This window comes from Esox lucius, chromosome 12 (genome assembly GCF_011004845.1).
Source record: "Esox lucius isolate fEsoLuc1 chromosome 12, fEsoLuc1.pri, whole genome shotgun sequence".
NCBI classification, from domain to species: domain Eukaryota; kingdom Metazoa; phylum Chordata; class Actinopteri; order Esociformes; family Esocidae; genus Esox; species Esox lucius.
Genome location: NC_047580.1, coordinates 25511818 through 25535883, shown reverse-complemented (window position 1 = coordinate 25535883; position 24066 = coordinate 25511818). Strand labels below are relative to the sequence as shown.

Below are 24066 nucleotides of genomic sequence, written 5' to 3'. Positions count from 1 at the left end.
ATTAGACAGCAATTATGGTGTTTGCTCTTGTGCAAATTATGTTTTGGAGGATAACAAATGATTCTATCGCATCTCCACTTACAGACTGTTTTTCATTTTCTTAAGTGGGGTCTATGTAATGTTAATGCAGACCTGGGAAATCGTAGTCATCTACCTCTTAAAACAATCCTATAGAATTGCTAATCATTTAACAAATTATTAATCGTGTTTTTTGATTCTTGTGTATTTTCTACTGACAGATGTCTTATCTCTCTTATGTTAAGGTCTTTGAGGCAAAGTGCAGCTGAACACACTATCCCCTTTGTCACGTCGAAAATAAATAGAGCATCAGTTGACGAACCACTGGCCCTTTATATGTATATAATATGGCTAAGGCATCTGTTTAAAATGGTCAATGTGCAGATGAAGACTGGTATGTGTAGCTCACAAGGCAGTCATAGAGAAATAGCAACCCACAAAGGATGTTTATCTTTTACAGTAGGGTTCCACTCTTAGGATGCTGCTGTAGTTTATAAACTAGTTCATGCTGTCTATTTTTTGTATTTTTTCTACTTTCTAACACAGACTTTGCTACTAGCGATTTTATTGATTAAAATGTACTCACTATTACATGGATGTGTGGTTGTGCCAACTAGCTATCTTATGATGGATGCTCAAACTTTAGCTTGCCCTTGATAAGAGGGTCTGTTAAATTATAAACATTTTATGTATCCCAAAAGTTTTGGTTCTGTTAACTACTGTACTGACCATATCGTTGCCTTCTGCAACATCACCAAACAAACCATAGAATGGAACACATTTACCTGAAGTGCAGATTTTGACAATACTTTTGAGACCAGGTTTGGTGTAACAGATGTTCTATGGGACCTCTCCTCGGTCCATAACCTACCAAATAGTCCACAATGGTAAGAAGACTTCACAATAGAAACTGGAAATGTCTGAATCCTGGAATCAGCGGGTCCCTCACACATTTTGTTACAGTGTTTCACTTTGCGACAACCTTTGCCTCCTGGCTGACAAAAGTAAGACATGCAAGTAAAGATCCAAAGGCTGACAGATGATGCAAAAAAGTCTAAATTTAAACTAAGACAAGACAAATATATTGCACATTAACACAACTTAAAGCTGCCATTTTTAGGATTTTTACTTCTATCGACATGAAAAGCGAGCTGTGGGGCATACTGTATCTTCCCTCGACAGGTAAGCTAGCTGTACATTCATCTAGGTAGCAAGCTAGCTACTGTCACTCAGCCAAGGCACAAGTGGTGTGGTTCCAGATGCAGAGAAACAGGCACATTTATTCAAGGGTTCGGACAGGAAATTGTGGTCAGTCAGGCAAATGGTTGAAACACAGCAATCCAATACAGTTGGGCAACGGTAACGAAAACACAAGGCTGGCGGGTAGTCGAGAGAGCATGCATATAGTCAAAATGTCAGGCAAAATTCAAGGCAGGCAGTCAGTCAGTCAGTCGGGCAGAATAATAAAAAAGAAAATAACAAACAGAAACCAAAATACAAGAACATAGAAAAGAAGAAAAGGAAAACCACAGAAGAGGCAGACACACAGCCACCTACATCTTTTATGACACCACTAGCTTTGGAGACATATACAACCCACTTTCAAAAAAAGTTGTGCCACTGTGTAAAATGAAAATGTATTAATTTATTTAACAGAAAATAGTACAAGGACAACATATTAAATGTTGAAACCGAGAAATTCTATTGTATCTTGAAAAATAAATGACCACTTTGAATTTTACAGGGGTAACCAAAGACTGAAAAAGTTGTGTAATGCTAAAAAGAAAACCTGGTGGAACATCTCACAACCAACAAGGTTAATTGGCAACAAGTCAGTAAAATGACTGGGTATACAAAGAACTTCTCAGAGATGATGACAGGGTCTAACGTGAACTTGTTTTCTCACTGTCCATATCGGGTCAGTTGGTCTGAAATCTACTGGCCCGAACAACATTTCTACTGGCCTGAACTAAATAAATAAAAAACACAATAAAACTGTTTGTACGGAAGTATTGTATGTAAATACCAAATCATCAGAAAATTGATTTATACCATAGTTTTGCATGTGATGTGAGACAAGAGCTGTTACGAGCAAATGCTGTTTACGTAAAAATGAATCAAAGTATAGCATTACTTTTTAATAAATACTTATCAGAATATTACGGTAAATAAGCCTATCCTTTTCATCTTTTCATGAAGATACTTGCATTTGATGTTACATATAAAAGCTTAATATTAAAATAATCTAGGTAGTAATATATTTATGGTTACATAAATATGCCGCAATAAACGTTAAATTCAACAGGTGGGGTAGTCAGACTACTTGGTTCACGGGCTTCTTGTGTGTCACAGTTAGTAAGCCGTTAGGCAGGCTTTGTTAACATGTCTGAATGGTTTCTATATCTGTATTCACAGACTATGTCATGGACCTAGTTAATGAATGGTTTCTCCCTCTTACTGCATCATAGGTGGTTGCAATTATCTTTTCAAATTGGCTACACATCACCTCAGTCATTCGGGGCAGGCAGGCGTTCATTGGTGTAGCCGCAGGGTTATTAGCAGCCCATTTGGCGCAATACACACACCATGCTACAGGGACAGTTTTTCAGTAGTTGTTAGTTTCCTTGAAAAACACCCTGCCTTATCGGCTTTTGTCTGGAACGCACGACAAGTGTGGCTGTACATGTCCCTTGCCGTTATTGTTATAACCTGTTCTTTCCATGAAAGCAAAAATTATTGCATTTGTTTTGCCTCCTACGATGCCCGCTCTGGAATTCACTATGAACTATGATTTGTCAAAACAGATGAGCCATCAAATACTTTTGGTCAAGACGAAACCGGAACTGTCCCACTCCAACGGGGAGAAGAAGCAATACAGACACATGTTAATGTGAGAGCAAGCGAAAACTGAGGAACTGACAAAAATTACAAGCAAATGCTTTAATAGGATACTATGAATTTAAATGGGGAAATTGAGCACTGGCCCTTGCTGGCCAGTGACTGTCTTTATCTACTGGCCTGATGTTAGATCTTACTGGCCCAGAGCCAGCAGGCCATTGTTAATGTTGCACCCTGGATGAGTCTTTGGGAAGTAAAGATGTGGAGGGGTTCACCACTCTGTGAAAAACTGCACGGGCAAATAGTGCAACAATTTAAGAATAACATTTCTCAATGTAAAACTGCAAAGGGTTTGGGGATCTCATCATTTACGATACATCTTATCATTAAAAGATTCAGAGAATATGGAGAAATCTCTGTACGCAATGGACAAAGCCAAAAAAACAATATTGGATAGCTGTGATCTTCGGGCCCTCCAACAGCACTGCATTAAAAACAGACATGATTCTGTAGTGAAAATCACTGCATGGGCCCATTAAACTTGTATGTACCTATTGTAAACCATTGTCTATGAACACACTTTGTTGCTGCATCCACAAATGCAAGTTAATACTCTACCATGCAAAAAATAAATAATACAGAAACAAGACCCAGAAAGGCTGTCGCCTTCTCTGGGCCTGACCTCATTTAAGATGACTGAGGCGAAGTGGAAAACTGTCCTGTGGTCCGACGAATCGAAATGTTAAATTATTTTTGGGAATCAGGGACACCTTGTCCTCCAGGCTAAAGAGTAGAGGCACCATCCGGCTTCTGATCAGTGCACAGTTCAAAAACCAGCATCCATGATGGTATGGGGGTGCATTAGTATACAGGGCATGGGTGACTTGCACATCTGTGAAGGCACCATTAATGCTGAACAATATGAACAGGTTTTGGAGCATCCAGATGTAGCCATCCAGACGACATCTCTATGACAAATATGACAAGCAGCTGATGAGCAGCTGAAATCCTATATCAAGCAAGCAACATTTCACTTTCAAACCTACAGCAATTGGTCTGCTCAGTTCCCCAATGCATACTGGGTATTGTTAAAAGAAGAGGTGATGCAACACAGTGGTAAACATGCCCCTGACCCAACCTTTCAAACGTGTTGCTGGCTTTAAATTTAAAAAAATTCCAAAAACAATAACATTTCTCAGTTGTCTTTGTACTATTTTCCATTAAATATAGGCATGAATGATTTGCACATCATTGCATTCTGTTTTTATCTGCGTCCCAACATTTTTGGAAACGGGGTTGTACTGAACATAGGAAACTATCTCTATCCTGCTCCACTAGCCTAGAACATGTACACAAACAGCGTTTGTTAGTTTGGTTATGGTAAAGTTATACCACATGCTGGAGATTTTTTTTAAATGGGAGTTCAAATCACAGGTTGTCTAACATTAGCTACATTACAACTGCCCTTTTTATAAAATGATCATCATTCTAACCAAAATGCTGAAGGAAAAAGGAAAGGTAGCAATTAATCATGTCACCGGAGCCAACAGAAAAGTGTTTTTTGAGGAGACAATAGAGAATAGACAATAGAGAAATTAGTGTGAGTGAATTCCAGCAGCAGATCATATAGACTCAATCCAGAGAGAGCACACAACAGGCAACCAACTGTTAAAAAGCTCTAGCCTAGCACCAACCTTTTATAACATTTAGCTAAAGATGACGAGTATGACAGCAAATTTTCCTACAAAACTACTTCTATATCTCTAGCTGTTTTCCTAAACTGTTCCGATAAGTACTGTATTTTCTTTAGACTAGTGTACCAGTGAGCATTTCTTGAAGTCATAAATAAGGGAAAATATGTTAATTATAATGAGGGATACCTAAAGAAAATAGCAACTATTTTTTTTGTTTTTTGGGGGAAAACGTTTACCCCATAATTGAAAGAAAACAGCATGGAATATGAATTCCCTTTTTCGTAGGCTAATAATGCTGCCACTCTTTCACAAAAAAAAAAAATATATATTTTCCAACTATCTTTTCCATCCAGTAAAAAATTAAATATACATTGTATATACTGCATATCAAAAATACAGGCGACAAGTGTGGAGGGGTCGGTCTTTATCCTGTGTGATAGATACAAGCAGGGGGAGCTAAAACCCTGTCACTCTGCATCGGGGGAAAGTGACTCTGCTGGGCCCAACCTGCAGTTTGGGGGATTTCTACTGTCTGGCAGACATTCCGAACCAGGAGAATGTTGATTATGTATTTGTTTTGGAATCTGGCAGCCTCCCAGGTGTGAGCCGGGTGTCCCATTCAAGGCCAAGGAAGTCGGATCAAAACAAAAGTGATGTCATGAACACATTTATTTATTTGAATGTGTTAACACTTTGAAGGGACCCTTCTACCTTTCCTGTTTTTGCCCTGGCACTCAATCATCTGGTTAAGAGACATTCATTTTCATGGAACCCTGAATTTGGAGAGCCCTACTTCTGAAACACCTCTCCAGTGTCTAAAAGTGAATCTTCTGGAAAAAAGGGAGGGTGCCACTTCTCCGTTTGCCAACAGTGGTTGGTGCGCCTTCTGTTGACCAATAGAAATTCTGCATTTTAGGATGCACTTTGCAATGCACAAGTAAATGTTTTGAACCACAGTCATTCCACTATTACTGGAAATATGTTATGGACATGTTACAACACATTACAAAACAAATTCAACATAATGCTCCTTTAAGCTTTCTAGAAATGCATTGCCTTTGTTTAGGTATAAAACCTCACCAGATTGCACCATCAGACACAGCCACCCAAAAGCAAGGAAATGAACAGGCTTTAATGATTAATTATTGCAGCCCTTTCCATGTTCACTGTAATGCTGAAATTATGGATAAAGAACAATATATTATTCCTTAATAACATAATAGTCATTATAGGCTGATTTCATGATGAGGTGAGGAATGCTTCTTTCCCAAAGACCAAAGGGAAAAACAGGTACATGTCTATGATAGAGTTGCACTGTGACGCTTCAAGAGAATACTAGTTATCCAAAGGTTGGAGGAGTGAGAGTAACTCTCCATATTGCCCCTTGATTCTAAATGCAACAGGCATCTCCTCTCCAGTGATACGCAATTCTCCTGCAGGGCAGCGATTGTGTCTCTGTAGTCTGAGAGCCCTCATTTGACACTGACCCTGCTGGTCAGGCCTAGCATGGTAAATGGGAATTTCCATGGTCAGTGTGTCATCACATCAGAGGATTGGTTTTGTGGTTTGTTCAGTTGTTAATTGCATGCGGCTTGTAATTCCAGAGCTGTGGGTTTGATTTCCATAGAGGGTGAGAATGAAATATGTGCACTTATTATTACAAGTCGTTCTGGTTAAGAGCGTCTGCTTGTAGATGTATTTTGGCATTTTCTACCACTGTGTCGTGTGCTGTATGTTCACATGCCATCAAAACCACTACATTTTAAATTGGAATTTTATAGATAACAGTAGTGATTCTACTTATTGATCATGCACAGATATAAAAAAAAAAAACAAGTGGCAGATCCAGCCCAAAATGGGGGTTTTAAAAAAGAAATGCATCTTTAATGACTTGAATGTAAAACTAATTTAAATGGGAATGTGCTGTTGTCACATGAGGGCTAATTCCTGCCAATGCACATTGGGGAGCGAGAGGTTCACATTCTTCTCTTTTAAGTTGCCCTGTTCATCGTAGCCTACTACTTAATAGATGCATCTCTAATCCTTTCATCTTCAAAGATGCGGAGCACATCCTGAAACAACATCCTCCGGTACATATTGATATGGTCATTCCAGCAATGGCAGTGACAAAATGTGACTATTGCTCAATAAATCTGTGTGACAATGAAATATGAACTAGATGGATCAGTGTGACATTGGCTCTGTGATTAATAGAAGCAGGCAATCTCGTAGCCGCATGCTTTGGAGGTATTGCAAGGTTCACCAATGCCGCACACGGTTTTTCTTTACTGGGTGACAGTCACTGAAAGCAGAAGCCAGCACGGTCAACCTTCGACTGCCCCATATAGCATATGGGGCATAGCCACCACACCAAATATGCAGTGTACTGCTAATAAACTCTTGAGCTTCAATGTCCAGGTTACAGAGTTGTCATATCAATCTTGACTAACTACACAGCAAATTAGCCAATGCTGGTTACTCAGTGTAAAACTAAGTATAACAGTGTTAATTCAGATGTTTACTTAACTGTTAGTTCTCTGTTGAGCATGATGACATCACCTCTGACATCGGACCAAGTAATTAAATGCCCTACTTTAAGTTTGCAGTTTGCAGTTGTGTATCTGCAAAATCCTACCTCACTCTCCTTTTTAGAGGTGTGCCTGTGGGGAGTGGGTATTCTCTATTGGAGGGCCTGGGGGCGGGGGGGGGGGGGGTGTATTCTCTATTGTTGTGTGGCCTTGGGTGGTTATTCTCTATTGTTCTTCATGAAAATTAGCGGGTAAAAATAATTACTGGATGATATCTTTAATCTAAAAAAATATATTGTTTGAACCATCAAATTTAACTCCAGCTATTCCTGTTGCATGGCAATATGTTATTATTGTTGATTGCATATTGTTGATAGCCTCCTATTCACGATCCAATGAGTTTTCTTTCTGTATAAACTGCTATGGAATCGAAAACGTTAACTGTCCTTGTCTGTTGAGCCAGCCTTTGGCCAATTTGGTCTATATCTATAGACTTAGGGAACTAACAACTGTTTGTTTCTGCAGGAAATACACATTCATGCTTCAATTGTTTCTGATCCAATTATATTTGTGTCACTTTTTTTTAAGTCAGAGCTACATTTCATTTCTTTTTGACACTTCCAGTTCTGCAAAAGGCAAACAGTCCTGAATATTTTTCCAAACAGAGCAATATGAAATATTACAGACCCATATTACAGGCCGTTAATATTAGGATTTGACATATAATTCTATATGGCTCATTAGCACATAGTTTTTGTAAAATAAAAATAATAATCTTGAATTATACAATGTGTTCAGGCTATTCCAACTTCAAATTGCATACATTGGCAAAAAAACACGAACAGGATTATCTGTAACTAAGAATCTATCACTGAAAATCTCATGGCACATATTTGAAAGGTAGGGTAGAGGTGTTCCCCTGCTATGATTAATGGGTTGGAAAACAAAAAAAATGTAATACAAATAATACATATATACAGTCGATATAAAATGTCTACACACCCCGGTTAAAATGGCAGGTTTGTGTGAAGTAAAAGAATGAGACAAAGATAAATAATGTCAGAACTTTTTCAGATTTTAATGTGACCTATAATGTGAACAATTCAATTGAAAAACAAACTGAAATCTTCACGGGGGGAAAATGAAAAATAAAAACCTTACAATAAACTGGTTGCATAAGTGTGTGCACCCTCTTATAGCTGGGGATGTGGCTGTGTTCAGAATTAACCAATCACATTCAAAATCATGTAAAATATAAGTCATTACACACCTGCCATAATTTAAAGTGATTAATCACAAATAAAGTTCAGCTGTTCTAGTAGGATTTTCTTGACATTTTCCTGACATCACCAAAAACTGGACATCCCTCCTTAATTGATGAAAAGACGAGAAGAAAACTGGTCAGGGAGGCTTCCAAGAGGCCTACAGCAACATTAAAGGAACTGCAGGAATTTCTGGCAAGTCCTGGCTGTGTGCTGCATGTGACAACAATCTCCTGTATCCTTCATATGAATGGGCAATGGGGTTGGGTGGCAAGACGGAAGCCTCTTCTTATAAAAAAAAACATCCAAGCCCGGTGGAAGTTTGCAAAAACAAACATCAAGTCTCCCAAAAGCACGTGGAAAAATGTGTTATTGTCCGATGAAACCAAGGTTGAACTTTTTGGCCATAAATCCTATAGGTATGTTTGATGCAGAAACAACACTGCACATCACCCAAAGATCACCACACCCACAGTGAAGCATGGTGGTGACAGCATCATGCTTTGGTGCTGTTTTTCTTCAGCTGGAACCGGGGCCTTAGTCAGGGTGAAGGGAATTATGAACAGTTCCAAATACCAGGCAATTTTGGCACAAAACCTTCAGGTGTCCGTTAGAAAGCTGAAGATGAAGAGGAAGTTCACCTTTCAGCACGACAACGACCCAAAGCACACATTCAAATCCACAAAAGCATGGCTTCACCAGAAGAAGAAAAACGTTTTGGAATGGCCCAGCCAGAACCCAGACATGAATCCAATTGAACATCTGCGGGGTGATTTGAAGAGGGCTCTGTACAGTAGATGTCCTCGCAATCTGACAGATTTGGAGCACTTTGGCAAAGAAGAGTGGGCAAACATTGCCATGTCTCCTACCCAAAGCTCTAGAGCTGTATATAATGCATATGTAATTAAGCAAGTGAGCACACCACATACTGTATACTTATGGAAATATCCTTTTCTAGTTCATTTAATATTTTCTTTGCTGAAAATTTCATTTGATTTCCTTTAGAATTGATGTCGCCTTGAGAAAAATAATTAAGACTACACTTGGTACTCTTACGCTTTGAATCTGCACACAGACATGATTATGTCTGATCAACTGATTGCCCATATGTGAAGTAAATGCCGAGGTTTTTTCCTAATGTCTAATAAATGTCTGAAATACTTACCTCTAAAATCTGCTAATACTTTGCCATAATCCTATACATTCTGCTTATCTTCCTTCTCTTTTCTCTCCTAATTTTCCTTCTTATCATTACGCCTTATTCTCAGGCTTTTCTCAAAAACATGCATTCTATACGTTACAAACAAAAAAATTCAACCACAATTGTTGAGAAATCAGAAAAATATACTCTAGTAAAAATAGGGTAATGGAAGACATCCGGTGAACTCTAACTTTAGCTGTAACAAATGTAGACATCTAACTGTCAGCTTGTTTCTCATTGTAAACTCAGCACATTCTATTTCAGGCAATGAATACATTTTCAGACAGGGGAGAAGATTAATAAACATGAAGAAATTAAATAGAAAGGCTCTTTGAGTAGACTCTTCAGTGCTATATTATAGACCTCCTGAAATCAACACAGATATGAATCACCTCTCCATAGAGAATAACCATTGTATGAGCTAGATGAATTACCTCCATCCCTATGATAATGACTCACAGAGTCTTACTAGGCCAAATTAAAAGCATCATACACAGAAACACATTGCTGTTAGAGAGGCTCTCTATTACTATATTAGAAATCTTACAACACGTGCGCACACAAATGCGCAGTCTGGTCACATGGTCTTGACCTGAGGTTGTACATGGCTTGGATAAGGTCTGCCTGGCAATTGTATGATTCCTCTCCACTGTACATAAACTGGTAGAATCAATGGAGTGTCAACCAAATTTGTCATATTGTAATGTGAAATCTACATGTAAACACATTTGGATTTATAAAAAACATTACTGGTACTGTTTAACCACATTCACCTGGCAATTCTGTTTTTTAAAAGGATATATCTGTGTTTTCAGCCCTGTAGTGTCTACAAGGGGAATAGCTGAAAGAATGTTTAAAATAGCTTTAGATGACAGATCGAGATTATACAATGTGTGTTTTAATTACCATTTTTGTTGACCATCTTGTCCATAATATAACTTTGGCTAAACTAAAAAATGCTTTGCATAGACATATGCTAGTGTATTGCCACCAGACAGAGAGAAACATACGTACCTTGCAGTAGTAAGCCTTAGACGCTACCTAGATAATGGCTAATTAGCTTGGCTGGGAACACACTCAGACTCACAACTATTTTCTGTACCATTCTGGGGAAATTCTCAATGGTGCTGAACCTGGGGCCAGGGTGTGATGCTGATGCACCACAATATGTCTATAATATATATACCAATCAGCCATAAAATGTATGATCACCTGCCTAATATTGTGTAGGTCCCCCTTTTGCTGCCAAAACAGACCTGACCCATTGAGGCATGGACTCAACTAGACCTCTGAATGTGTGCTGTGGTTTCTGGCACCAAGACGTTAGCAGAACATCCTTTAAGTCCAGTAAGTTGTGAGGCGGGGCCTTCATGGATTGGTCTTGTTTGTCCAGCTCACCCCACAGATGCTCGATTGGATTGAGATCTGGGGAATTTGGAGGCCAAGTCAATACCGTGAACTTGTTGTTTTCCTCAAATAATTCCTGAACCATTTTTTGCTTTGTGGCAGGGTGCATTATCCTGCTGAAAAAGGCCTATACTATCAGGGAATACCGTTGCCATGAAAGGGTGCACATGGTCTGCAACAATGCTTAGGTAGGTGGTACGTGTCAAAGTAACATCCACATGGCAGGACCCAAGGTTTCTCAGCAGAACATTGCCCAAAGCATCACACTGCCTCTGCCGGCTTGCCTCCTTCAATAGTGCATCCTGGTGCGATGTGTTCACCAGGTAAGCGACACACGTTTCCTTTTACATGGGATGTAAAAGGAAACATGATTCACCAGACCAGGCCACCTTCTTCCATTGCTCCGTGGTCACGTGCCCATTGTAGGCGCTTTCTGCAGTGGACAGGGGTCAGCATGGACACCCTGACTGGTCTGCGGCTACACAGCCCCATATGCAACAAACTGCAATGTAGTATGTGTTCTGACACCTATCAGTACCAGCATGAACTTTTTCAGCAATTTGAGCTTCAGTAGCTTATCTGTTGGATCAGACCACACGGGCCAGCCTTCACACCCCACATGCATCAATTTGCCGGTTGTCACCGGTTCACCGCGTTTCCTTCCTTGGACCAGTTCTCATAGGTACTGACCACTGCAGATCAGGAACGCCCCACAAGGGCGATATTTCAGAGATATTCCACCTTGACTGTTTTGGGGATTCAGTTTAGCAACCTTTTGGTCAAGATGCTCTAACCACTGTTCTACCCTGGGCCATTCTTTCGAATCGATGCCATTTGCATGTTAAAATTAAACTTAATTCTTTAACTTTTTTTCAGCACTTTATCGAATAACACACGTTTAACTATACAAAATGTGTTATGGTCAATCTCAGGCAATTAAAAAATATATATATATTAATGGAAGTCTGGCATTTTTGCCAGACTGCGTTAGCGGAGCCAGCCAAGAAGAACGAATGTCTCTTAATGAGTAACTGACTGACTGATTGATTACCCCTTGTTAAATAGCGTTGTGGTTAGAGACATGGATAACAAACCCAGAGGTCCCACGTTCAAGCCTCATCAGAGTCAACATAAATTATGCTGTAAGATTTATTTAGGATAGACAAAAACTTTCCTGGCTACAACCTTCAGTGGCTATTTTATACAACGTCTAAAATAAAACTGTTTACGGTTATATTGTGACTTTTTCTGGTGCATTTTCAAAGTACGCATCCGTTTATGCTATGCGGGTCAGGATAGACAAAAACTTTGCCAGCTACAACCTTCAGTAGCTACGTTATAGTAGGCCTAAAATAAAACTGTTTACGGTTATATTGCGACTATTTCGGGTAGAGTTTCAAAATATGCATCCATGCATGCTTTTTGGGGTAATATAGTCTAGATCACAATCCTTTGGCCAGTAAAAGAGTAGGGGTTTCCACGATTGTATCAATGTCATTCATAAAAAAAAAAAGAAACGAACATTGTTGCGCCATGAAATGAAATAGCCTTTAGCAATTCTGATGACTATTCCGATGAGTAAGTTAATAGATACTAGTTAACCTATTACTGGCTAATAAGCTATTAAAATAGCCTGTGGCAAAAAGCCATACAGTTCATAGATGCTATTTGTGGTGGAGGTAAACATTATAAGAAATATTCAACCTTGGCCTGATGTTAATTTGTGAGAGAATGATCTAATGTCAAAGTGGTTAAAGACACAGCCTCTCATCTGGAAGACCCAGGTTCGAAACCAGCGAGGGCAACTGTGCAACATCAATTGCGGGTTGGTTGAACCAGCCTTGTCTGGTTCCTTCCCTGGTTCTCACGCCTGTTACCTAAGCTCTTACTGCTTAATGGACAATAAAAAAAAAAAAACTACATTTCTAAGAGACCCCAAACTTTTGAACGGTAGTGTATATATTAGACACATTTAAAATGGCAATTTAATTCAAACTTTTCAGTCCTGTTACTCTAATTCAGTCCTGTCACCCCTCATATGCGTAACAGAACTGAAAGTAACTGTTTTTAGCTTAGCATTCGTAAATACATGAAATGTAACCACATGGCATCAATAATGATATCATGAGAACACTTAGCACCTTCAAGTGGCTTACCAAAACTATCTTTAAACAAAAAAACATCTACGAAATAATAAAGGTAACAGGACGGAATGTTGAGATTGACATTCTCAGTCATGCTCCCAAGATGATAATAAAATACAGAAGAAAGAGTGTGAGAACTAACTTTTGGTCTTTCCATTGCCTTGGGGAGCGTCAAATGATGCTACTTCCTGTTGCTCATGTGACTTGTGAAATGTCCCACATTTTTATAACGGGGAATGTGTCAGGGTAAGAGGACTGAGGGAAAACCTGGGCACACGACAATCGTTTTATTTTAGCTAACATATTATGATTTCTAAAGGATTCTAATCATTATATTTCATGGTGAAGTGTAGCGTTAGAGAGTGGGGACGGGCTAAAATCCTATTTTTTCAGTGTTCTAGATAGTTTTTATTAATGTTTGACAGGATGTATCTTCAAATTGCAATAAGGACAAAGAGAAGGACACTTTGCTTGATAATATAATGTATTAAACCGATATTTTTCATGCATATTTATGCATGTAATGGCCTGGGGACGCAAAAGGCACAGATTCGGCAGAATGGCCCCCTAGAACATGAATACATCTATGAAACCAAATGTGCTCTCTAAAAGGAGAGGTCGATGACAACTGATCTGTTTTACATTCAGATGCAAACGAAGTCAACAGATTCTTCTCTTTATATTTATGGTGGATAGAGCATGAGTAAATGTATATGAACTAAGTGCAATCTGAATCCGGCTTGATCACTTCCAGACAATAGAAAAGGCACTTGCCAGAACTAAATCCTCTTAAATTGAGCTTAAGAAGGCTTATATAAATGTCCTTCTAAAATATAGTACTTGTGTCACCATTGCCAATCCACTATCTTAGGGACTGATTGAGCAGTTATCCAAACAAGATTGTAATGAATTATAATCATAATCAAAAAAAGATATGGCTCTGATAAAAACAACCTATAAGTGTATCTTTATGTCACTGACTGATGATTTTTCACTTCCTGTTTTCTTTTTGCAACCAAAAGTTGCAGGCATTCATGTCTGACGTCAATGTGTTGTTGTGTGGTGAACAGGGGGATGTAGACCCAACATGACCTGGGTTTCAGTAATTGCTGCCAAAGTGTTTAGCTGTGTGTTATTGTCGCTGTTCCCTGGGGTGGTTCTGAAATACATTGACTGTTTTCATTACCTACAGGATCTCAAACTGACTGACAGACTGACAGAGAGCTCAACTCTTGATGTACAGGAAAATGGAACATTTACATTTTTACTGGACTTTTTATGTACATTCAGATTGTGTAAACAGGTGCTTGTTGGTTTATGTTGCTATTCTATACAGACAAAATTGTATCTATATAGAACACAGTCATGGTAGTGGGTCCTTGGTTTAATTAAATTAACATATAGTCAGTCACACAAACCATGCCCCCTAAAAAAAATAAAGACCATTCCTAATTGAGAATTACAAAATGCAAAACAAAGGTATATTACAAAGCCTTGGCATAATAAACACTTTCACATTTTACTATGGGACTTATTAACCTGCTTCAAACATACACTTAGCAAAATGGAAACTGCCTAGAGCATGAAGAGAACAAAAGCATCAGTGGCTTCAAGAGGCCAAACCAACTACCAACAGACACAAAATCTTAATGAAGGTTTAGTGGTAATATGTTTAAAGTGACATACAACCTGAAATTCAGGTATTTTCTTCTTGTAAGTAATACACAAAACGTACTCTGTTGTGTTGTTTTTGTTTCTCACTGGTACATATATATTGGTTAACTAGTCTAATAATCTGCTACTCTTTGTATGAACGTTTCCAATTAAAATGCAAAGACGATACATAGGATAGTATATTTTAGATAGTTTGGATCAAAGAGACTTTTAAGCAGGTACTTCTATTTATATTTTAGATAATATAGGGTGAGCATTGTGAAAATGGGGCCGTTAGTACAATGGGACATTAAAACCAATAGAAATCTTTGCAGGTGTCCCATTTTCACAATACTCAGAAACTGTCCCCTTTATACACTAGTCAACCTACTATAGGTTTGTGCTGTGCTATAGGGATGTACACGATATAGTATTGGGTTGATAAATTCCTGCAATAAATACATAGTAAATAACAACAAGTATATACAATAAAGTATATCTACAAGAGAAAGTGTGCTTGTACTGACACGGCACAAATAGTGTACTGTACATCACCTTAAGTGAACAAACGCACATGTACTATATCAGGCATGGCCAACTGGCAGCCTGTGGGACAAATGTGGCCCCCACCCCCTGTTAGTGCGGCCCTCAGATGAATTTAGAAAACAGTAAAAGGATATACACACAAAATAAAATATAAAAAAAATATGTTTGACCTTAGATTTGTTGGAAAGTGTGTGTTGGAACCAAAATCTATGCTGGAAACAAAAAATGAAATAGACTTGAAATAATTTTTGGTATGTTCACACATAAATTTCAGGGTCTGAGAAATCTGTTGTGGTGTATTTCTTAGTGTAGCTGATGTTTGAGCCATAAAACACTTGATGATACTTATTACAGAAGTCTCTGTACAAGCCAAAATATCAATGTATTGAAAACAGCCAAAAAACCTATAACGTTCAAAGGCTTAACATGTTTAATAACATGGCAGCAAACGTGTTGAATCTCGGAAGAGATGAGCAGAGCGGGAAAACGGCACGTTGATCGATATTAAAAAATTGCCCAGATTTACGTTAACTAGCATCAGACCTAGTGTACTTTTTATGCATTTGTTAATAACTACATACAATACACGGACCTGTGTGTGTGTGTGTGTGTGTGTGTTCCAAGTTAATCTTGATGACCAGTACATAAATTCTGTGGCCCCCACCACCATCCACGTTGCACGTCCCTGCACTATATTAACAAATTTCCCACCAATATTTGCTCTCCATTTTCTTTCCTTTCACCTGTCAGGCAATGCTAAACATAGTGTCGGTGTCCACACACTCATCTTTAAAGTTGACCCTCTTGCCACCAGTGTTACAATAGCTGCTGACATCCTCCTGCTCTGTCTGGGTAGGGCTCTCATGTGAGGAGTCCTTTATGACACTATAACACACCGGCACATTGTACTTAGTGAGCTTCTCCGGGTCTTTGCACTTGCAAAGCCTTCTGAACGCGGCTCGGAACTTCTGAGACATTAGGTTGTAGATGATGGGGTTGATTGCGCTGTTGGTGTAGATGCTCATGCGGCAGAAGAGCAGGAACCACGTGTTGAGGTAAGGTGGGTCCATGAAAGAGTTGACTACCACCAATGTCCGGTATGGCATCCAGAGCAGAGCGAAAAGAATCACCACCACTGCTAGCATCTTCGTAACCTAAATTTACAGGGCAAACAAAAAGCATTCCAAAAAAAAGTACTCAAGTGCTTCAGGATGTTGCGAAGGTTAATACAGTGTCAAAGCTATTGGCTGAAGCGTATCTAGTTTTTATTTTTTTGTGTGTGATGAATGTAAAATGTAGGCGTACATAACAAACCACGAATAGAAAACCTATTTTTCTAGTGAGTCGTGGAACAGTCTAATGACAGTAAACAAAGGCCATAATAACAGGATGGCATGAACCTTGAAACTATCACTATGTGATGTGCTGTATAAACCCCTTTCTGTAATTAGTCTGTACTGAGTAGTCCGCCCACATGACCAGCTAGGATCATGGTAATACCAAGTGGGCCATTCAACTATTACTAGGAACATTTTTAGCACTATATTACATTTAGTAGTATCCTTTCTAATTAAAGCATTGGCTACAATCCTCCAAACATAGTCTGATGCCATCTGATTTGCTTAAAGCTACTAGTAGTGCAGGTTAGTGCAGGTTAATTTGCTTGTAAAAGAACAACAGCATTAGGATAACAAATGAACATTAATAGAATAACAATTAACAAGAATCAGAAGAACAGTACTTATAAGATTAACAGTACTTGAAAGGTCACTTCCTTGACGTAATGAAGAAAATCCAGTGGAGTCTTTGCTTAGCATCTGGCACCAAAGTGCTTACTTCAACTATGAGAAGAATTTTACAAGAAATAACAATCTCTGAACCAACCACATAATTGAAGCTGAGTGGGATAATTTGGACAGGCAAAAGAACATAAAGCAACCAAAATTCAAAAGAAAAGATGGCGAATCCTTCAACCAAATTCACCAAACTGTCTCGAAAACAGTCTATCAAAGCGAATTGTTTCATTTTTGCATTCAAATGGAGGCCACACAAAATATCGATAAGTCGTTTTCGTTACATTTCGTTGTATTATAGTTTTTTTGTGTTTAACGTTAGTTGTCTGTTAACTAATTAACAGTTAATGGTCAGATAAATTGCTTTCAACTATTTTGTTAGATGGCCAAAGACTTATGCGCAGTGCTGTACAGAGTGTGACCAGGTTGGATGATCAGGTAGTGAAGGGGAAATACAAAGAAAATCTATTGAGCCTACCTGTTTTCTTGACGTCACTGCGCCCTTGTCCGATTTGCCTGACACCTTGACCGTGTTGGAAGAGTGCCCCCGGTGTATTGAACCTTCCTTTCTGTCGTAGAGACTAGTAGGCAAGGGGCTCATAAATAAAATCCTCGCGATGAGACCGTACAGCACAGTAGCCACAATCAGAGGGATGACGTAAAACAAAGTAAAGTCTAGAAAGTAAATTGGCATGTAGAGGTTTCTCGAGACACGGTAGCCACAGCTGACCACCACTCCGTCTGCGTGGCGAGTTTTGTTCGTGTCCACTAAAAAGAACCACATTATGCAGTACAGCGAGGTGAAAATCCACACACATGCAATGATCCTCTTCGCCCTAGACACCGTGCAAATAAATTGCGCTTTGATGGAGTGACATATAGCGATGTAGCGCTCAATGGTGAAGGCAGTGATGGAGCAGGAGGAGACATTGATACCCAGGTATTGTAGATATGTGATACAAAGGCACCCAGCGTAACCGTAAATCCAGGAGTCGACTACTTCGGAAATATTGGGTAAACCTGCCGCTAAGAGAACGATAAGGTCCGCAACAGCCAGACTGACGAGATAACAGTTAGTAGGGGTCATCATGTGCTTGGTGCGCAGGACAACCAGCACCACCATTACATTTCCTGCTATACCAACTCCACATATTAGAAGTGCTAGAACAATTGTGATAACTTGAACTTCAATGGGGTTCTGAGGCATTTTGGTCAGAACTTCACTCTGTGTAAAATTGAAGGCTTCATGAAAGGTATCAGTGGTATTCTCCATGTTTTACCTGTTTCCTCTTTCATTTGTTTTTTTTCATTTGCATTGAGGTGGAACAGTAGATGAGGATCCTGGAAAATTAATATACAAATAATTCAAAGATTGCACAGAATTTATAAAAACCCTCTAGTGACCAAACTCATTATTTGCCCTGAACGCATTTTCAGTCAATGACATTATCTTTTATCATGTGACATAAAATTTAAAAAAAAGCAATATAGGCAGCTTACCAAGGTTAGGAATGCACAGACCTTCGTATCTCACCAAGTCCAGACGATATCCAGAAAGACAGCAAAATGACTAGTTTGTGCCCACTCACTGGTGCTGTACCTCGCCCCACTCTCTGAACACACTCTCTCTTTCCTATCTCTCGCTTTCTCTCTCTCCCACCCTGTGCATCCCCACTCCAGTACTGTACAGCCCATGCGGTACATGTCATTTGTTTTTACCATGTAAGGTAAATACATTTCCCATGTCTACCGTAGTGGATACAAATCACAGCACACTCAGCGTCCCTGTTTCCATGTCCGTCCTCCGTCAATATCCATATGGTACCCCAAACAGGACTGGTGTCCCCACTACTGCTTTGGTCCAGCTGATTAGGCTTGGAACATTATCAGCACCTATGATTGTGACCGGGTGACGTAATGATAAACCCTGCAACTAAAATATAGACTGCTACTCAGGTCTCATTATGAATTACACTGACAACGAGGAGTTGATTAACCAACCAGCCTAGGAGGTAGGTACTCAATGATTACAGAAATGCTGTAAATAGAGTATGTCACATGATTTCATCACGATAATAAGCAGCTGTTTTTTAGGTCTACTTTTTGGCAATTGGCTGAACCTATCCTGTGAGTTGTCCCCCCTCAGTGACTTCCTCTCTCTCTCTCGTTCTGTCTCTTGTACTCCTCCCCCTCATCTTCCACCACAATGCACACCTGAAACGGTGCCGGCTCTTTTCTACTGCTTTGGGCTGTCTGATTAGCTTTGGTCCTGTTGGAAGGCTGTTTTAACAGCTGCTTTGATACTGTTGGATGCAGTTGATTCTGAGAACTGTGTTAATGAAGCCCCTCAGCTTTCAGCCAACCCCATCATCTGTTAAATCTCATCTGCTGTTTTTCAAACCGAGACAGCACATCTAACGAGCCACTTGGAGCGCACTGGCTACCCAGGCTCTAGTCTGTCAAGGGGGTGGACATGGGCGCCCATGCTAATTCTGAGCCAAGTTGTTTTGCTTCAGTCAAAGACTATTGAATCCCTGTATTGATGCATTATATAATGCACATACAGTGCTCTGACAGCTCGCCTTTAGCCTTGTGTCTCTCATAATATGGGGGCAGGAAGTAAACTAGCAGTTAAACCATCTGCCCAGTAATACAAAGGTTGCAAAAGGGTTAGAAAGGTTTTTCTGTCCCTGAACGTATCAGTTACCATTACCATAACCAGGTTATTGCCAAGGGAATGTATTCTCATTGAGCTTACCTGGCAAAATATGTGGGAAATATATTTCACAAAGATGGTCCTACTTTTTCCATGATGATTCATTAGGGAAATTCTATTACACTAGCTTAGAATTTAATTGAGAGATAAAGTTAAAAGCAAGATATTACACAAGTTAGGAACTTCTTTATTTTGGCACAAACGAGGGAAACATGAAGAACCAAAAGGGACAAAAAAAAACAAAGCATAAAAACATTGCTGTACAGGTATTTTAATAATACACTTGTCTAAAATAGCTTTCTGATGCCTCATGCCTCTGGGGAGGTGAAAGCAGTGTACGTTTGAAAATGCTGAATCCTTTTCAGTGACACATTTAAATATAACTTGTATGGAATCCAGCATGTCATGAGGTAAAGTACCCAATGAGGTTTTATTGATGTTTCACATGAAAATGTGTTTTACACAAAATTATGTTTTGCACAATCTGATACTATTGACCGGAAAGAATAAACAGTTAAGCCAAAAAAATTTGTTATAACAATTATTTCTGAATGTGGTTATATTTTTGAATCTGTAATAGTAACATTTGGAAGGTGCACATGTGAAATTCCGCTAGACTTACTGGCCAAATCTTTTTTTTCTGAACATTAATCTGAGTCTAATTAATTAAAGTGTAAAAAAAAAATCTGCTAAAGATTAACAATTAGTTTGTTTTATACTTGTGTTTTTCCTAGCCGGTTCTGACCACTCAAACTTAGTGTTTTATACTTTTCTACAAGTAATTTGTCCTTGTTTGATATAGATGTCAAAATCAGGGGTAATGGACATTTCAGAGAAAAGAGAATCCATTCTCCCAAAATGGAAAACATTTATGTGGTTCACTCAATGTATGTGGTTCACTTCAAATCCGAAATCCCTCAATTCAACTTTCATTCTAAAACGGTTAGGGTAAGGGTTAGGGTTAGGGTAAGGGTTAGGGTTAGGGTTATAGTTTAGGGTAGGGACTAGCAATAACCTTGGTTAAATGTCAACTTAGAGCATTCAGGATGGTTAAATGCAAGATCCACCCTCTCCATTGCCTTCAGGGCAGATCTGCCCCAAAGACACATCTGGGTAAACTCGAATGTGCACTTAGTGACACCTGGTGGTAGAGCTATGTAGACCAATTGATGGTATAGTTCTATCCTGTGGTAAGAAATAAAACAAGAAACAATATTGTTCATCAAATGGTGTAATTTGTGTTTTACTTATAATCCTTTCTATCAGACATTGTACTAACACAATACAAAAGCTTCAGAGAAAGATCTGGTGATTGTTTGATAGAATTTGGTGCATGTCTTTATTTAGTGGTATGGTCCCATGACAGATTTGTTCTAGAGGAAGCGGGGTGGCCCACAAAGTGATGCTTCACCCACAGGAACACACTCATATGACTTTGACTCACGAACAGGATGCACTGTCCTCCCCTCAAATGGACATTAGATAAGAGAGGGGGGGATGTTGCCACTGAATTAATGAGCTGTATTTCACAGACAAACTGTTATGTTTAAAATAATCCATGCTGGTTTCACTTTGAATTTTGTGTTTTTATTTTCTATGCATTTGGTATATTATAGAATCAGAAGAATCTGGCAACACTGGCAAATCAAACTGAGGAATTCTGTCAAATGACAGCTGAAGGGATTTAGGAGCATTTTACAAATTATCAATCGAATAATCAATTTTAATGGCAACAGTCAGACAGAAGAGCAGTGAAAAAGCATTAAAACCATGAGCTATACAGTAAAACCTTACACTACAAAAGCCTTTTCTATCACTCAGTCTACTTTATAACTTCTTAGTTTCTCTGAATAGGGGCTTCATTAACCACTTTGATAAAAAATATGTCGTCTTGATTTCTATGCTGCTTGGCCTGTATCTTCTTCAATAAGAAGCAAGTTCTCTTCTCCTCCTGCTTTGGGAAGAATGACGCAGAAACCTTTCTGCGTATCCGTCTGGCATACACCTCAAAAACCACGGTGATGTAGCCGACCAGACAAAGTAATCCCAGTAAGACCCTCACTCCCAGGTCTGGTGCAGTGGGCTTTACAGCACAGCCCGATGACGCGGGGCTGAAAACCCAGTCATACTGCTTGTGGAAGTGTGCCTTTTCTGCGTCCCTACAGAGAGCTGGGATAACACACAGGGCCGGGAAGTGCAGGTGGGCCTTTCGGAGAAAAGAGAATCCAGTCTCTCATTTGTTCATTCTGTTATCTTTTCTTGGTAATTGATTGCAAGTCAATCACATTGTGTTCTGTGTTGTGATTTTGACATACCTTATATTTCACCGCTATGTAGACAGATGTAACTGGAATATCCAACAGCCAAGGCCCGCTTACCATTACTAGATGGTACACAATGTGATCCAAAGCAATTATGAAGACAACAACTATGAAGTAGAGAGTAACCACTGCTATTGGAGCAAGACAATTGGTAAATTCTTGTTTTGTTATTTTGAAACTTGTGGAATTAACCATATCTTTCAGGTTGGTTGGGATAATTTGGAATCCATCAATAGAGGCCTTCTGTATCAACTGTCTTGATATGTAAACATTGTCAAACTTAACTGAAATTACATATGATTTCAGGTAGCAGGCTGATTCAACTATCACACAGATTACAAAGATGGCCGCCAGAATCCTTTTTGACAGAAGTTGGTACTCTTCCAGATGTTTTTTGGCATGTGAAAAATCGCTCTCCATCTCTTTGCTTAGGGTAACAAACTTCCTTTCCACCTCTGATACATCAATGCGTGTAAAATGATCAAATCTCTTTAAATTGGTAACAATATTCAATTCACCCTGTTTTACTTTAATAGCCTCTCTTACAAGATCTGTCTTTGCTTTCTGAAAAAGCTCAGAGGAGTTTAAAAAGGAATGAGCAAAACCTTCAGAGGTACACTTCAAAACGTTCATCAACACTCCAATGTTAATGGTTATGTTAGGGATGACGTTCAACGCTAACACCATCATGGAGGTGGAGATGATTAGCTTACGTCCCTGTTTGGTGCCAAGTGTGGGTAGGATCATAGTTATTACACAACGGACAGGATGGCAGAGGAACGAGAGGAAGAGGATGGCGACACCATAGATGCAGGCAGCGGTAATGGAAGTACCAGCGTCATATCTTAGGATCCCTGACATCCAGTGGTAGAGGAGACCGCCTGTCACCATGGCAATGATGAAACACATGTAAAGCAACATTAGGACCTCTTTGGCTGGCATGGTTGGCTTTGTGTAAATACCCCAAAGACACCGTAGAGAGGTCTTCGCGGCATGCATAGATTTTAGTCTGAAAACCAATGATTTTGTTAATTGTCGTGTACTGTTTAACATCAACGTTATGTCGGCAACATTGGCAATATTAGCTCTATGGGTTTTTGAACAGCATGGTACATATAGAGTGTATTATTATCATTACTATACAAGAGTGAAATAGCTCTAATATTATGTAACTGTTATTATGTGATTAACACTAATGAGCCAGCTTTTCCTATTTTGATGAGAAGGAATGCATTGTAGAATTCACAATAATAAAACAATATAAATTTGTATTAATAACCTGTTTATGGAAAACACAGCTGGCTGTAATCCAATAACCTATTGTGTCTTTCACTTAGAACAATGAGAAATTCACACATACCTGAATGAATAGGCATATCCCATAACCTCACCAATGAATTTCATTCTCCTTGGTAACCGTGCAAGGCAAGTTAATGTACTAAGTTGTATAATGGGGATAAGTCAGAAGTCCTTCTTAGTCACTGTCACGTGTTACTGTATAAGAGGACTTATGTGCACTTAATGCTCACAACCACATGCTGACTCGCTCACACACAAGCACACACAAAAGCATGACAAATCAACACTTGAACCAAGTTATCCAGGAAAGCATGTGCTGAAAACTAAGAAAGTACCTAAAAATGCAATACTTTGTCACTAATAATTTTGGGAGGCATTGGTGATTTGAAAGGTTTTCCTTCCATTTTCAACACGTTGTAGTATTTATTCATGTATTCTGTTTTCTAACGTTTGGTTCGGTTGTAGTTAGTCTCGTTTTTTGGGGCCTCTCCCATTGACCCTCTCACTTAGAGTAACTATCTAATCTTAGGGTTCTGTTGTAGTCTAGTTTACTGGGGCCTCTCCCATTGACCCTCTATCTACCCCTGGGTTCAGTTAACCACATGCCAGACTTTGAGACTTTACAACACAAAGACAGGCACTATTT

General features: G+C 39.1%; 2 protein-coding genes across 2 annotated transcripts; both read right to left on the bottom strand.

Moving 5' to 3' along the window:
- Positions 1–14461: 14461 nt before the first annotated feature.
- LOC105022322 (thyrotropin-releasing hormone receptor-like) lies at positions 14462–18663 on the bottom strand. The gene is made up of 3 exons (XM_010890591.3): positions 18585–18663; positions 17563–18425; positions 14462–16445 (listed from the first exon to the last, which is right to left on the bottom strand). Exons 2-3 carry the CDS (start codon positions 18355–18357, stop codon positions 16038–16040), a joined length of 1203 nt encoding a protein of 400 aa, XP_010888893.1. The 5' UTR covers positions 18358–18425; positions 18585–18663; the 3' UTR covers positions 14462–16037.
- Positions 18664–21027: 2364 nt separating this feature from the next.
- Positions 21028–23534, bottom strand: ocstamp (osteoclast stimulatory transmembrane protein). The gene is made up of 3 exons (XM_010890743.3): positions 23482–23534; positions 22116–23130; positions 21028–22006 (listed from the first exon to the last, which is right to left on the bottom strand). Exons 1-3 carry the CDS (start codon positions 23523–23525, stop codon positions 21638–21640), a joined length of 1428 nt encoding a protein of 475 aa, XP_010889045.3. The 5' UTR covers positions 23526–23534; the 3' UTR covers positions 21028–21637.
- Positions 23535–24066: the final 532 nt, after the last annotated feature.